Below are 13,772 nucleotides of genomic sequence, written 5' to 3' on the forward strand. Positions count from 1 at the left end.
ACCAGGCCCCGGGGTGGGGCTGCATGTGAGGGATGTGTTCAGCGATGGGGAGGCCCGTGGGTACGTGGAAGAGGGCTCTTGCAGGGAGCGGAGGGTCTGGGCTACGGATTCAAAGTGAGGAGCGTGGAGCCTGGGTGAGACCCCCTGGGAGGGGCCCGGTGGGGGGACCGGAGTTCCTGGTAGGGAGGGAAGATCTGAGGACGAGCCCTTAGGGCAGGGGCCGGGGGGAGAACACAGGAGTCCACTGAGAATCACCTCCAGCTGGGCTGGCTGTGGGGGACGGAGCAGAGGTGGCCAGGGGATCTGGAGTCTCACTGAGCCTGTAGTCAGGGGCTGGGAGGGCCTGAGAGCCTGGGGACAGGACGGGGCTATTGGCGGACATCCCACCAGACCTCGATTTCTCAGGCTTGCGGTCCCAGGCCCTTTCTGGGGGTCAGCCATGCCCAGTACTTTTCTCGTGTGTGGGGACAGAGGGCATTGAGCTGTGAGGGGTTCAACTGACTGAGGGTCTCTGACCTCACGTACCTCCGAGCTGCCACCTTCAGCCCCTGCCCCGCTCCGTGCTGGTCATCCCCTTGGGAGCCCTGAGCCGTGGGCCGGCGTGCCTCCGTGGACAGCTCACCCAGCCGGGGGGTCTGCTCAGGCCTTAGAGGGCCCTGCTCGGGTGGGGGCTCCCGCCCGGTGGGCAGAGGGGCTGCCCTGAGCTGCCCTTGTGACCTGCCCTTGCCACAGGGACCCGCTTCCGAGCAGTGTGGGCTGGGGCCGCTGTAGAGGAACGAGGGCGCATGACACTTGTGCTTCCAGGCAGACGAGGCTTCAGAAGGGACAGGAGTGTGTGGTGGGAGGGGGTCCCCGTGGTGGCCAGGCCACGTGGGTGAGTCAGCAGCAAGCAGCTGTGTGATGGTGGGCAGAGGTGTGGGCTGAGGCCGGGGGTCGGCTGGGCCCACAGGATGCAGGCTGAGTGCGGTTAGTTGTCTGTGCTTGGTGGGTCCCCGTGAGCAGATGCCCGATTCGTGGGCCAGGTGTGCAGGGCCTCAGGCAGTGGGGACCCGTATAGCCAGAGGGCAGGCAGCCCCCACGTGACCCCCAGAGAAGGAGAGGGGCACGCTGGAGGGGGCGCTGCCCAGCGGAGTCCCAAGTTAGCTCAACCTCGGGCTACAGTTTGTCAATTAAAAAAAAAGATTTTTCTCACCATCTGCGGAAGACGGGGCCCACGCATGCACATGCATGCACACCAGGCTGCCTGACGCCCTGGTCCCCTCCCCTGTGTGGCCCCCTGGCCGCTGGCAGAGCCTGCCTCCCTCCACCCCAGCTGTTGTGGGCCGTGGCCTCGTCCGTGCCCACCTTGCCCAGCTCAGCCGGGGAGGAATTTCCCACAGGTGGGCTGGGGAAGCTCAGCTTTCTTACCCGTTGTCGGGGAGTCAGGGAGGGGAATTTCCAGCTTCCCCCCGCTCTCCTCCCTGAGGGAGGCCCTGCACCTGAAACTCTGTAAACTAACTGGTGAATGGTTAATTTCATCTCAAGGGTATGGTTTGGAAGGTACAGAACGACACAGTGTAGCCTCCCCTGCCTCCAGGGCACCCAGTGATGTCCTAGCCGGGTGGGCACATGCCTGTTCTTCCCGCTTGACACACCACAGCCCTGCACACAGCCCTCCCTGCCTGCCCTGCAACCGCCCGGGGCCGTGTCCGAGGACGCCACGTGCTCCGTGGGACCACCCAATGGGTCATCCCAGGCCTCGCGTTGGTGCTGTGGGGACACTCTAAGCCCAGGGTGGGTGTGGGGTGGGGCCGGGTTGGCCCGGCCACCACAGGGCACACAGCCGTCCTGCTGGCCCCCACGCGGCCAGGGAGTCAGAGTGGGTGTGGGTGGACGCCCTGCCCCCACCCTCCCAGCAGCCGCACACACACACAGACGGGTTCACGCGTGCTCCCGGCATACTTTGTACGTAGGGCACAGGGCAGGTGCCGTCCTAACGATACCAGGGACGATCGTTTCCCCGTCCTGGGGGCCGGACGTCTGAGAGCCTCCTGAGGCCTCTGTCCTCGCCTGGCCTCCCTCTGCGCTCCCTGGGGTCTCTCCCAGAAGGACGCCAGCCCTTTGGGATCAGGACCCACCCCTCTGACCCCATCTAAACTTTACCAGCACCCCAGAGGCCCCTTCTCCACAAACAGCCACGTTGGAGGTCAGGGTTTCAACCCAGGGATTCGGGGGCACAGTCAGCTCCTAACACCTGCTCACACACCAGCACACCCCTGCGTTTGCACTCATATGCCGGCCACATACGCCTGCACACCAGCACATGCTGCCACACGCTTGCACGCTCACCGTGTGGGCACAGGCGCCCTCAAAGCCTTGACCACTGCCTCAGTCGGCTAGTTTCGGATGCTTGGGCCGGGCACCATGCCCTGGAGTCTGGGGCACTGCTGATCTTCCCCCGAGCCGATGCCCAGTAGAGAGTAGAGGCTCCAGACGGTGTGAGGCCTGTCTCCTGAGCAGTGTGCTGCCTTGGTTTGCCCCTCTGTTTTGTGCACCCCTTTGCTTGGGGGTGAGGATTGGCATCAATGTCGCCTTTTGCGGGGGGCGTTGCAGGGGCAGCTACCTGCTCGTCCTGAGGGGTCTGCCCTGCCCTGTACAGGGAGAGGGGTTGCCCAGAAGGAGCAAGCTTGTGGGGGGCCCCGAAGACTACCCTCATCCAAACGGCTTGGTTGGGCTGGGCAGAGCAGGAGGGTACCCAGTGTGCCCAGCCGAAGGGACTCCACGTCCCCGGTGAGATGGGGGCAAGAGGGGTCCAGTGTGTGGGGGTGCGGACTAGATGTGCAGGCCCTGCTAGGGGTCAGGCGGCTGCCGGTCCTCCCTTTGGCCCCAGGCTCAGCCCCAGCCGGCTGAGCCTGAGGCTACTGGGCATAGTTGAGGGGATGAGGGCCCTGCAGCCCAGGGCAGGGGAGAAGCCCACAGCCTGGACGGTTGCTTCCCAGACTAGCTGTCTTCTTGCCGCCAGCCCAGGTCAGGGGTCCCCAGCCCTTCCTGGGCCTCCTTCCTCCTGGTCCCCTCCTCCTCTCTCCCTCCCCACCCCTCCTCCGCAGCCCTTATAGCCACATCCTGCAAGGAAAAACCCCAGACTCCTGCACCACCTGCGGAGATGAGGATGTTTGTGGAGGCTCAGCGGCCCAGTGGGCCTCGCTCAGCCCTCCTGCTCCTGGGACTAGTGCTGGGCACTGCAGCCCAGCTCACCTGTGTGGGGGATGCCTACCCCAAAGACGGCAGGTGCTGTCGTGACTGCCCGCCAGGTGAGTGGCCTGGCCACAGAATTGGGGGAGGGGTGCCTGTGGGTTCATGGGGACCCGAGACCTGGGGGTGGGGGTCGTATATGGGGATGGGCGTTGGGGAGAGGGGAACTTGCAGCTGGGGTGCTGGGACGCGGGGTCATGGGCTAGCGGGCTCGGGCTGGTAGAGTGGGTGACCTGCAACCGGGCCCAGGACCGTGGGCCGCCAGGACCGGGGTTGGGGGTGCCAGGCCAAGCTGACTGCGGCCCGCCTCCCGCCGCAGGTTATGGGATGGAGAGCCGCTGCAGCAGAGGCCAGGACACCAAGTGCCACCCGTGTCTGTCTGGCTTCTACAACGAGGCTACGAACTACGAACCCTGCAAACCCTGCACACAGTGCAATCAGAGTGAGCCCCACCCCAGCCCGATCCCGGGACCCCTGCCCGAGTCCCTGTCGCCCCGCCCAGGCACTCACAGGAGGTCCCCACAGCCGCAGAAACAAACCCCAAACCACAGTGGGGCCTGCTGCACCACGGAGGCCCCCTAGGAGCCCCTCCCTCCTCCCGGGGGGCTGAGGCCACGTGGAGTCAGGCAGGAGCACGTGCCTGCCAGTGGGCCTTTGGGGGTGGTGAGAGCCGCATCCAAGCGCCAACGAAGGTCCTGCTGTGGGCCCGACGGAAGGTGGGACGGGAGGCTGGAACTGCCACGGGGATGCGTCCCAGGGGCCAAGTGGCCAGAAGGAATATGGCATCCAGGGACTGGAGAGAACCGGGAGCTGCCCGGCTGCAAGGGGGCTGCTGGTCCGGGAGCCCTCGGCCTCGGTCCTCCAGCCTGCCCGGCAGCCCCGGCAGCCCCGGCAGCCCCGCCGACTGCGCCCGCCTCACCTGACCCCCAGGAAGTGGGAGCGAGCCCAAGTGGAGGTGCACACCCACGCAGGACACGGTCTGCAGCTGTAAGCCAGGCACCGAGCCCCAGGACGGCTTTAAGCGTGGAGTCGGTGAGCCCGGGCGTGGGCGGCGTGTGCCTGAGAGGTCAGGGTCTGCGTGCCGGTGGGGGCCTCGCGGGCTGTAAAGGAAGCATGTCTTCTACATCACATGCTATCACTTCCCACTGCACCCCGCCCCCCCCCCCCCGGCTCAGAGCAGGTTGCTTCCCCCCAGCAAACAGGCCATGCCAAGAAAGGGGTGGGGGGCACCTGGGTCAGGGCCAGGGGGTGGCATGTGGGCAGGGAGGAGGTTCTGGAGGCTGTGGTGGGGGAGCGCCCAGCCCTACAGAACTAGCCCCCAGCAGCTGCTGCGTCCAGGTCCCCGAGGTGGGTGGCAGTGGAGGAGACTGTCTGTCCTGCTGTCTTTGTTGCAGACTGTGCCCCGTGCCCACTGGGACACTTCTCCCCAGGTGACAACCAGGCCTGCAAGCCCTGGACCAAGTGAGTGACCTGGGGGGCTCCTGGCCCCTGCCCCCCCCAATGGCCCCGTCCCCTCATGACCCCTGGCCCCACTGTGCTGCCCGCCTGCTCGGTCCTGGTCCAGCCTGACTGTTGGGTTGGAGTGAGGAGTGCATGAGACTCTGTCCCAGGCTCTGGGAGTCTGTGAGAGCGCTGCTCATCCACAGCTGCGGCCTCCACGGCGGGGGCAGCAAGAGAAGAGCAAGGGGGTGGGTTGAGAGGGCAAGGTGCGGCTGGAGCAGCTTGGGAGGAGACCGTGTGGGGAGCAGAGCGAGGGGAGATGGGGAATGACGGTGTGGGGCAGGTGGCCCTGGGTGTGGCCAATGTCCCCTGGGGGGTGTGGGGGCCTGGGCAGGGTCCTTGGCCTGTCCTCTGGGTGGGAGTGTGATGCTGCCTGAGGTGATCCAGTGTGGATTGCCCATCGCTCCCCACATCTCCCTGGTCCTGTCTCAGTTCTGGGCCCATCCAGTCAATCTGGGAGGAGTTGGCGGGGGGTGGGGGTCGGGGCTCTGGCCTGATCGACTCCCCTGCCTTCCTCAGCTGCACCTTGATGGGAAAGCGCACGGTGCGGCCAGCCAGTGCAAGCTCGGATGCTGTCTGTGAGGACAGGAGCCCCCCAGCCACACTGCCGCGGGAGACCCAGCGCCCCCCAGCCTGGCCCCCCACCACCCAGCCCACCACGGCCTGGGCCAGGGTCCCACAGGAGCCCTTCACACCCCCTACAGAGCCCCCCAGGGGTAAGGGGGGCTTGGCCTCACCCCAGCAGGGCCCTCCCCAACCCCAAACAGAAGGGGCGTGGGGAGAGAGGGATGGGGTGGGATGCCCTCTGCCCTCATGGAGGCCCCCCAGGGGTGGACTCCTTGCTCTGGTGGACCCCACCCCAGCAGGCCCTGCCTCCCACAGGCCCCCAGCTGGCCGTTGTCCTGGGCCTGGGCCTGCTTGCCCCCATGGCGGCCGCGCTGGCCCTGCTCCTGCACCACCGAGCCTGGCGGCTGCCCCCCAGTAAGTACCCTGTGTGGCCCCAGTCCAGACGGCCTCCTGAAGGGCTGAAACCCTGACCCACCTCCCACCTCTCGCTCTTCCCCCCGCAGCTGGAAATAGCTTCCGGACCCCTATCCAAGAGGAGCACGCCGATGCCAACTCCACCTTGGCCAAGATCTGAGCAGCTAGCATTCCCATGCCAGGCTGGAGCCCAGAGGGTCTGCTAGACATTGAGGGGCATCGGGGGTGCCCCCAGGTGTAGGCCACCACACCCCATCACCTGGGTGCTCTGTCACCCCGCCACCCCACCCTGCGCCGTTTTAGGTGCTCCTGGGCTGGCACCCAGGGCTCTGCTACGTATGCTGTGCATACTTCCTGCCCAGGGTGGTGCCCCCCAATAAAGGACATTGGCGAATGTGGGTCTCTGCTGGATGCCAGTGGCCAGGGGCCACACAGCCGCGGAGGGTCCCCGCTGGGTGCCGGCGGGCTGGGGGCTGCACAGCCGCGGAGGGAGCGCAGGGGCTGTGCCCACTCTGGTGGGAGAGGGATCTCCAGCCTAGGCAGGGTTGTTGGGTAGGGAGCTCAAGTGGACCCCACTCAGAGACCGCAGGACCCCTGTCCTCACCCCTTCTCTGAGCATGTCCCGGCACATGCAGTGGGGCGTGGAGGCCAAAATAAATGTCCTGGGAGGATTAGACAACCCAGCAGCTTGTTGGGGGAATCCAGGAGCCGCTGCTCTGAGCCCCTAAACCTGGGTGAGTAGGCCCCAGGCACTCCCAGTGAGCTCACAGCTTGGGCACTAATGGGAGCAGGTAGGAGACTGGAGGCCCTGGCCCCAAAGGGGACGTTTGAGGGCGACCCTTCAGGTCTCTGTGTCCTTCCAGAGCAGAGAGCTCAAGAGACATTCTTTCTTGAGGCCTCTCGAACTGCATGCCCTACCAGACCTGCCTGTGTGTTGTCGGTAGTGAGCAGTGAAGGTTGGGTGTCACCACTTCGGGAAAGTAGAGATTTCCAATCAGGCTGATCCTCAGTTTGCCCTTGGTGTAAACAAAAGGCCTCAATGCAGAAAAATCCCAATGCCCATCGACAGTGGGGTCCCACTGACCATGACTTGTCCATGACCATGGCGCCCCTCCGGCTGGGGTGCCAGGCCAGGTAGAGAATGTCCTTCGCAGCTGCCAGGTGACCTGCAGCCAAAGGCACCATGGCGAGCATGAGACTCTGGGCCCTGACTCTGGCACAGCCCTGGACACCAACCCTCCTTGTTTCCTGGGCCATCTTGCTCCCCAAGGTCGCCCTAGAGGCCCGTCCAACCTGTCTTCAAATCTCTGACCCCTCCGCCCCTGGCCTGAACACTGCAGAGGGAGGACAGAGCCGTCCCATGTTCATCCACACTGAGTTCCCACGGTCTTCTGGCGTGAGCCTCAGCAGTGACCAGAACAACGTAAGCAGTGCCCTCGACACAGGCAGCAAACCCGCACCCTTGACTGGGGGACAGTGGTTCCCAGGACAGCACGGAGGCTGTGGAGAAGTGCTATGGGACCTGGTGGAGGGGGCAGGGTGGGGGCAGGGGAGGGCTCAGATCCTGGGGCCTTCCTCCCCACACTTCCCAGCTCTTCCCTCAGCCAGGACACCCTCCCCTTGCCTGGCTGCTCCATCCCTGCTGTGGGACAGAAAGATGGACAGAGTCACCTGCTCTTTGTTTCTACACCGACCCTAAGCACACTCTCCAGCCCCTCACCCCCTGCCAGTCTGCTGAAAACCCTCAAACTTCCTCTGCCCCAGGCCTGCCTGACCCCCAGGCCTGCCTGACCCCCAGGCCTGCCTGACCCCCAGGCCTGGGTGATGGAGCTGTGGCCCTGCCCAGTGCCCAGTGTCCCCCAGCCGCCTCTCCCCGGGGGCCCCTCCTCCACGCCCCCACCTGGTACCCCATCCACCCTGCTGTCAGAGCCCCATCTCCACACACCACCACCCTTCTGGTTACTGCCTGGACTCCGTGAAGGGCCCTCCGCTAACAGGAACAGGGGTTGTGTAAGTTGGAATGAGTGATAACGTAAAAATGTGGTGAGCGGCTCAGAGTACTGGAAAACACAGACGCAGATAAGGATCGCCTCTCCCTTCGCTGCCCAGCCGTGGAGGCTCCACGCATCCCCGCAGCCTGTGACTGGGGCGGTGGCGGGGGGCTTCCGGAGGAGCTGGAGCAGGAAAGCAGACGCAGGCACTGACATTTGGCTGACGTCACCCCTGCCTTTTGAGGGGCCTTGCTCATAAGCCACTATCTCTGCGGGCATTTGACGTGGGCCCTTTGATTTCTTGCTGCTGTTGGGTGGCAGCCCCGGAAGAACCTTCCTCTCCCACTCGCCCCCGGGCCCTTCCAGTGGACATTTCCTGCCCAGAGCTCCTCCTGCCCAGCTCACCTTCACCCCTCCCCACCACACACTGCTTCCAGAAGCTTCTAACTCTGTCCCTGCTTCCAGAAGGACCAGCGGACACTTGGCCCAGTCTGACAAGCATCATTTGTAGGGTATTGATCATATTTTCCTGGGCCACAGTACATCGTGCGCTAACCAGAATTGGGCTGACCCGGTCCTGCCACAGACCTGACCCCTCAGGTCTTTGAAGTGAGCAGTGGACGAAGGTCTAGACCTGCTGGTTCTGTGCGTGGAGTCCCTCTCTGTCCCAGCGCTCAGACACACGTCCCGGTGTGGGAGCTCAACGGAGATCTCAAGGCCCCTCGGAGCCTCGGGCAGCCTGGAGCTACAGCCCACCCTTGAGCCCCCTCCCTCCCCTGCACGGCCAGGCTTAGCCCTCTGGGGAGGGGCTGTGCCTCCTGGGACTTGGAGAGCTGGGTCACAGATGGCTAATTCCTGTCATTTCCCTCAGAAGAGGAACAGCTGCCCATCGGCCAGGTGGCAGCTGCAGGTCCCAAAGGCCAATGGCACAGCTGTCTCCACACCTCCAGCCCTGGGGGTATAAGCCCAGTCTCGCTCCTGAGACCCTGGCCCCAGGGAGGCTTCCTGGAGGAGGCAGGGCCCCAGAAGCCCTCTGTGCACACGGGGAAGCCGAAGCTCTGAGGCACCAGGGACAGTCTCACGGTGAGTGGGAGACTGAATTTTCTGTGGTTCGAGGGCTCGGTCAGAGGCTGGCCCTCCACACCCTCCAGGATGACCAGATTTGTCTGGAGAGGTCTGGGTGGAAACCAGCCCAGCAGTTAGAGCTGGGACCTGAGCAGGGCCACCTCTGGGCCAGAGCTTCAAGAGACCAGACGTGTGGTCAGTGCCTGGACTGCTCCTTACCAGCAACCTTCCCAAGATCTGAGGAGGTCCTTGGGTTGGGGGTGTGGGGGCGCTCCCCTAGAAGCCCTAAGCTGCGAGCAGGTGTCAGCACCGCGCGCGTGCGTGTGTGTGTGTGTGTTGGGGGGCCACCATGTGCACCTGGAGCCTGGTCAGACCTTGTTGGCCAAGTGAGGGCGCTTGTCCTGATCCCCAGAAAGTGAGGGGGGTGTTGTCCCAATCCCTGGAGAGTGGGAGGGCCCCTTCGGATCCCTGGAAAGTGGGGGACCTCTTGGTGTGGGGCTCTGTGCTGAGGATCAGCAGGCAGGACCATGATGCTGGCAGATGTGGGCTCTGGGGTGTGTAGGTTTCAGAGAGGACCAGGGAGTTGGAGGAGATCTTTAAAAGCCCATGGGGCCCTCCTGAGGGAGCTGGAGCAGGGGTAGGGGACCCAGCCAGACACCGAGGGGGCACAGCGAGGGCGCAGCCCTTGGCCAGACTGTCCTTCTGGGGGTCCCTGCAGCAGCGCACCTGTGGGCACTACCCTCCTCAGGGTGCTGTCTGCCACTTAGCATTCAGCACCCCCCGCAGGCAACGCTCCCTTCAGACCTGACAGGTTACAGGTTCCTCTCCCTTCCCAGTCCTGCCCCAGCCGTAGTTGGGGATGTAGGCTGTGTTCAGTGTCCCACCATAGACACACATTTGGGGGCATATTTAGTTTCTGGGTAGGAATTCCTGGAGCAAAGTTCAGGAACACTTAGGAACCCCCAAGGCCACCCCCCCCCCGCCCCCGCACACCAGTCTCCTGGAGGCCCCCGCCCCCACCCTGTGTGGTTGCACTCTGCAGCCTGCTGAGAGACCACCTCCGTGAGATACAGCTGGGCTCAGTTGACTTAAATTTTTTTTATTATTTAGAGCAGCTTTGGGCTCACATCAAACGTGAGGGGCAGCTGCAGAGATTTCCCACGTGCCCCTGCCCCCAGGGGCCATTTGTGACGTTGGACACGCGGCGCGGACAAGGCGCGGTGTCGTGGGCTGCCTGGTCTGCGAGAGGGTCGCGCGCGGCCGTGCATTCTGTGCTTTGGACAAAGCTCTAACGACGCGTCGTCACTGCAGTCACTCGCGGTAGTTTCCCTGCCCCAGAGCCCCGGCGCGCCGCCTGCCCCGGGCATTGTGGGTTGCCAGGTGGCACAGCGGGTCCGGATGGGAACAATTTCTCTGCCCTCCCTGCACCTCGGCAGGGGCCCGCAGCCCGCGGGGCGGGGTCTGGGCGTGCCCGGATGGGGGCGGGGCGGGGCCCATCCCCTCAAATCTCGCGGCTCCGTCCCGCCATGGGTGCCATGGAGGCGAGGGGCGCGCGCGTGGCCCTGTGCGGCGTCACGCTGCTCTGCGCCGTGGGCCTGGGCCAGCGCCCCGCCGGGGGTGTGAGCTGCGGCCCCGGCCGCCTTCTGCGTGGAACCGGGACGGACGCGCGCTGCTGTCGCCTGTGCGCCCTGGGTAAGGCGCGCGGGGAGCCTGTCTCGTGGGGCAGCAGCGCCGCGCCCCCTCCCTGTGCTCAGACCGGCTCGACGGGGCGACGGGGCGGTGGGCAGAGCTTCTGGGTCCAGAGCCCGCTGTCCCAGGGGAATGGGTGCGGGGGCGTGTGGCAGCGAGGAGCTCAGCTCAGACAGTGGCCCAAAGGGGGGTCAGGGGCTCGGGGTGTGCAAGCCTTCCCCAAGGCGAGTCTTGGGTCCCAGGTGGAGGAAGGCCGCGTCTGAGCTCTTACGGAGTGGCCCGTGAGCCGTTGGTTGTCACTTAGGCCAGCACAGGTTCTGCCCCAGCCCCTGCCTCTGACCTGCATCTGTGGGTGAGGGCCAAGCGGTCTGTGCCAGCTTGGGGACAAATACTGCAGGGAAAGCAGCCCAGAGCGTCACCCTGCAGGAGCCTGAGGGTTGAGAAGGGCGGTCTCTGAGGGTCCCACGTCTCAGTGCAGCAGGCAGGGACAGGCAGGAGGAAAACGGGAGAGGGAGTAGGTCCCCAGGTGGCCCCCTTGTCCATCAGGGATGTGTTCTGGTGACATGCCAAGTCACAACCACCCTGGGTGGGAGCAGCTTCAGGGCAGTGGGGGACACAGCCAGGCCACATGATGGAGGAGCTAGGTGCCTAGGAGGGAGGGAGACAGCTGGACCCCACCGGGGTCCTGGCTCCCAGACAGGTGCCCTCTGCCCCCTGGGGCTGCCTGAGGGTGGATGTAGGGACTGCCTTTCCCTATATCACCCCATTCCCTCTGGAGGGCCCCGGGGCGGGGGGTGGGGGGAGTCCTGAGGAGGGAGGGGCTTGGCTCAGCTGCTGAGAGGGCTGGCTTTTCTCTTGCTCAGCTGAGGCTTGTCCTGAGGGGGACTGCACGTGTGTTGAGCCAGGGTACCACTGTGGAGACCCCCAGTGCAAGACCTGCAAGCACCACATTTGCCCGCCGGGCCAGGAGGTGCGGCCTCATGGTAAGTCACCGGCCTGAGCGGGTCCATGGGTTTGACCAGGGCTGAGCCAGAGCTCATGGGACCCGGTGCGTAGCCAGTGCCATGAGGGTGGAGGGAAGTGCTTGTGTGTGGAGGGTACATGCAGGTTCTCTGGGCAAGCAGGCACTGGCGTCTCGGGTCCTGCAAGGCCCAGGTGGGTGGGGCCGTTTGCTGCTTGTTGCCATAGCTCAGATGTGAGTCCTAGCACCCGGGCAGCTTTGGGGAGTCCTTCCCTCTCTTCACCTGGGTTTCTCCTTCCAGCTCGAGGGTACTCCTCAGGGCTGGTTGTGGGGAGTAGTGGGGGTGTCCAGGGGCTGTCTAGCCCTCAGGCCCTGGCTCTGATGATGCCCCAGTCCTCCACGTACCCTGAGCATCGGCATGGGGACAGTCCTGTCAAAGCTAGGCCTGCCCCCTGTTGCCCTGTCTGGGGGTCAACCTTTTCCTGAAGGAGCAGCTCAGATCCTCTTGGGGCCTGTTTACCTGATGGGATGGACACAGTGTAGCCAGAGGGGCATTGGGAGGTTGGGTAGGACAGGGTCTAGGGTCAGCTGGGGTACAAGCCTCACCTCCTCTCTCTGGGACCCTCACTGACCTCTTGCCCTCCAGGCTACTGGACCAAGCATAAGGCCTGGCCTGATTCTTAGCCTGGTTTCTACTTCCACCCCTTCTGGGCTCCCTTACCCTCCGGCCTCCAGTGGACAGGCCCCTGCACTCCCCTCTGGCCATGTGCCACACAGCTCTCCTCTCCCAGATTCCCCAGGAACCTCCACTCAGCTCAGGGTCCCCCCAAGTCTGCCTCCCCGACAGATGCCTGCCCTGGAATGGGGCACACCTGGGCACTGATTCTGGCCAGGTCCCAGTCTTGCAGGCATCAGAGACCTCTGTCCAATGGATAAGGTGTGTGGGAGTCATTCTGCTGTGGACCCAGGCCCCAGATGGATTCCCTCTCATCTACCCCAGCAAACCCTGGCTGTCTGTCTGTCTCCAGGGAATTTCAATTTCGGCTTTGAGTGTGTCGACTGTGCCACAGGGACCTTCTCTGGAGGCCAGGAGGGCCGCTGCAAACCCTGGTCAGAGTGAGTCCTGTTGGGACCCTCAGGTGGCCGGCTGGTTCCTGAGGGAGGGGCCTCTCCTGTTCTTCCTGGTGCGGTGACCCACACACAACTCAGAGGATGGCAGCCCTGCGCAAGGGTTGCTCGGGTGGCCGAGGGCTGACCGAGGGCTCTGTGTCCGTGTGTCCCAGCTGCTCCCAGTTTGGGTATCCCACCATGTTCCCCGGGAACAAGACACACAATGCCGTATGTAGCCTGGGGCTGCCGCCTGCCGAGCCGCACGGCCCGCTGACCATCGTCCTCCTCACTGTGGCCGCCTGCATCCTGGTCCTGAGCGCAGCCCAGCTTGGCCTGCACATCTGGCAGCTGAGGAGGCAACCCGTGTGGCCCCCAGGTCAGTTGTGCCCCCCGGGGTGGGAGAGGTAGGCCCTTGGCCTGCCCATTGACTGAAGCCCCTCTGCAGAGACCCAGCTGCCCCTGGAGGCACGGCCGCCAGCCGAGGATGCCTGCAGCTGCCAGTTCCCCGAGGAGGAGCGGGGCGAGCAGCTGTCGGAGGACAAGGGCCAGCTGAGGGGCCTGTGGGTGTGAGGCTGGGCTGTCCTCTGCCGCAGACCCAGAGCCAGACCCTCCCGGGAAGCGTCCCAGGGCTGACCCTCGGGAACAAGGGCTCTGCACCCTGCCGGGGGGGCCCCAGCTCTGGGCCCGGCCCTGCTCCCCTCGATGGCGGAAGTGGGTGGGGGATGGTGACAGTGGCCAGTCCCCCAGACCATCCAGAAGAGGCAGCGGCTCTGGCCAGACCCCATGGGAGATAAAGCCACAGCCATGGCTGCTTCCCTCCCTCGCTGGCCCTGTTGCTGGGGGGCGTCTATGGGCCCCTGGCTCCCAGGACAGGAGGCTGTGCCCAGTGCGGGACTTGGCTGCAGGCAGTGCGCAATAAACACTTGTCCAGTGACCTGAGTGGACGTGTTCTGGGGTGGGAGAACAGAGAGACAAGCCCCCACCGCCCGCCAGTAGCCCCAGTCTCCTTCCAGCCTAGGTGGGTCTGGGGGTGGGGCAGAAATCAGGGCCATTCCAGTCCTGGGCACAAGCACTTAGCAGGGACCATGGGACTTGGAAGGCTTCCTGGAGGAAGGGCACCATGATGGACACTTGTCCTGTGTGCCCTTTTGTGGCCCTGTCCGAACCCCCTGCCCTGGCAGTCTGCTTGGCACTCTGAGACAGCTGGATTCTGTGTCCAGTCTCTGGACCCCTGCTGCTTCGGA

At 64.7% G+C, this 13,772-nt stretch overlaps 2 protein-coding genes across 2 annotated transcripts; both read left to right on the top strand.

Moving 5' to 3' along the window:
• The first annotated feature begins 250 nt into the window (after positions 1-250).
• On the top strand, positions 251-6,088 carry TNFRSF4 (TNF receptor superfamily member 4). Its single transcript, XM_045895538.2, has 7 exons — positions 251-3,290; positions 3,551-3,673; positions 4,162-4,263; positions 4,626-4,692; positions 5,251-5,447; positions 5,614-5,712; positions 5,802-6,088. Exons 1-7 carry the CDS (start codon positions 3,143-3,145, stop codon positions 5,870-5,872), a joined length of 807 nt encoding a protein of 268 aa, XP_045751494.1. The 5' UTR covers positions 251-3,142; the 3' UTR covers positions 5,873-6,088.
• A 4,206-nt stretch (positions 6,089-10,294) lies between these two features.
• Positions 10,295-13,772, top strand: TNFRSF18 (TNF receptor superfamily member 18). The gene is made up of 5 exons (XM_064590171.1): positions 10,295-10,460; positions 11,321-11,440; positions 12,447-12,534; positions 12,702-12,904; positions 12,974-13,772. The coding sequence occupies exons 1-5, from the start codon at positions 10,295-10,297 to the stop codon at positions 13,096-13,098; spliced, it is 702 nt and encodes a 233-aa protein (XP_064446241.1). The 3' UTR covers positions 13,099-13,772.

Source organism: Mirounga angustirostris, unplaced genomic scaffold, assembly GCF_029215605.1.
Source record: "Mirounga angustirostris isolate CCGP_5_RB_7025 unplaced genomic scaffold, mMirAng1.0.hap1 SCAF_4, whole genome shotgun sequence".
Classification (NCBI taxonomy): Eukaryota; Metazoa; Chordata; class Mammalia; order Carnivora; family Phocidae; genus Mirounga; species Mirounga angustirostris.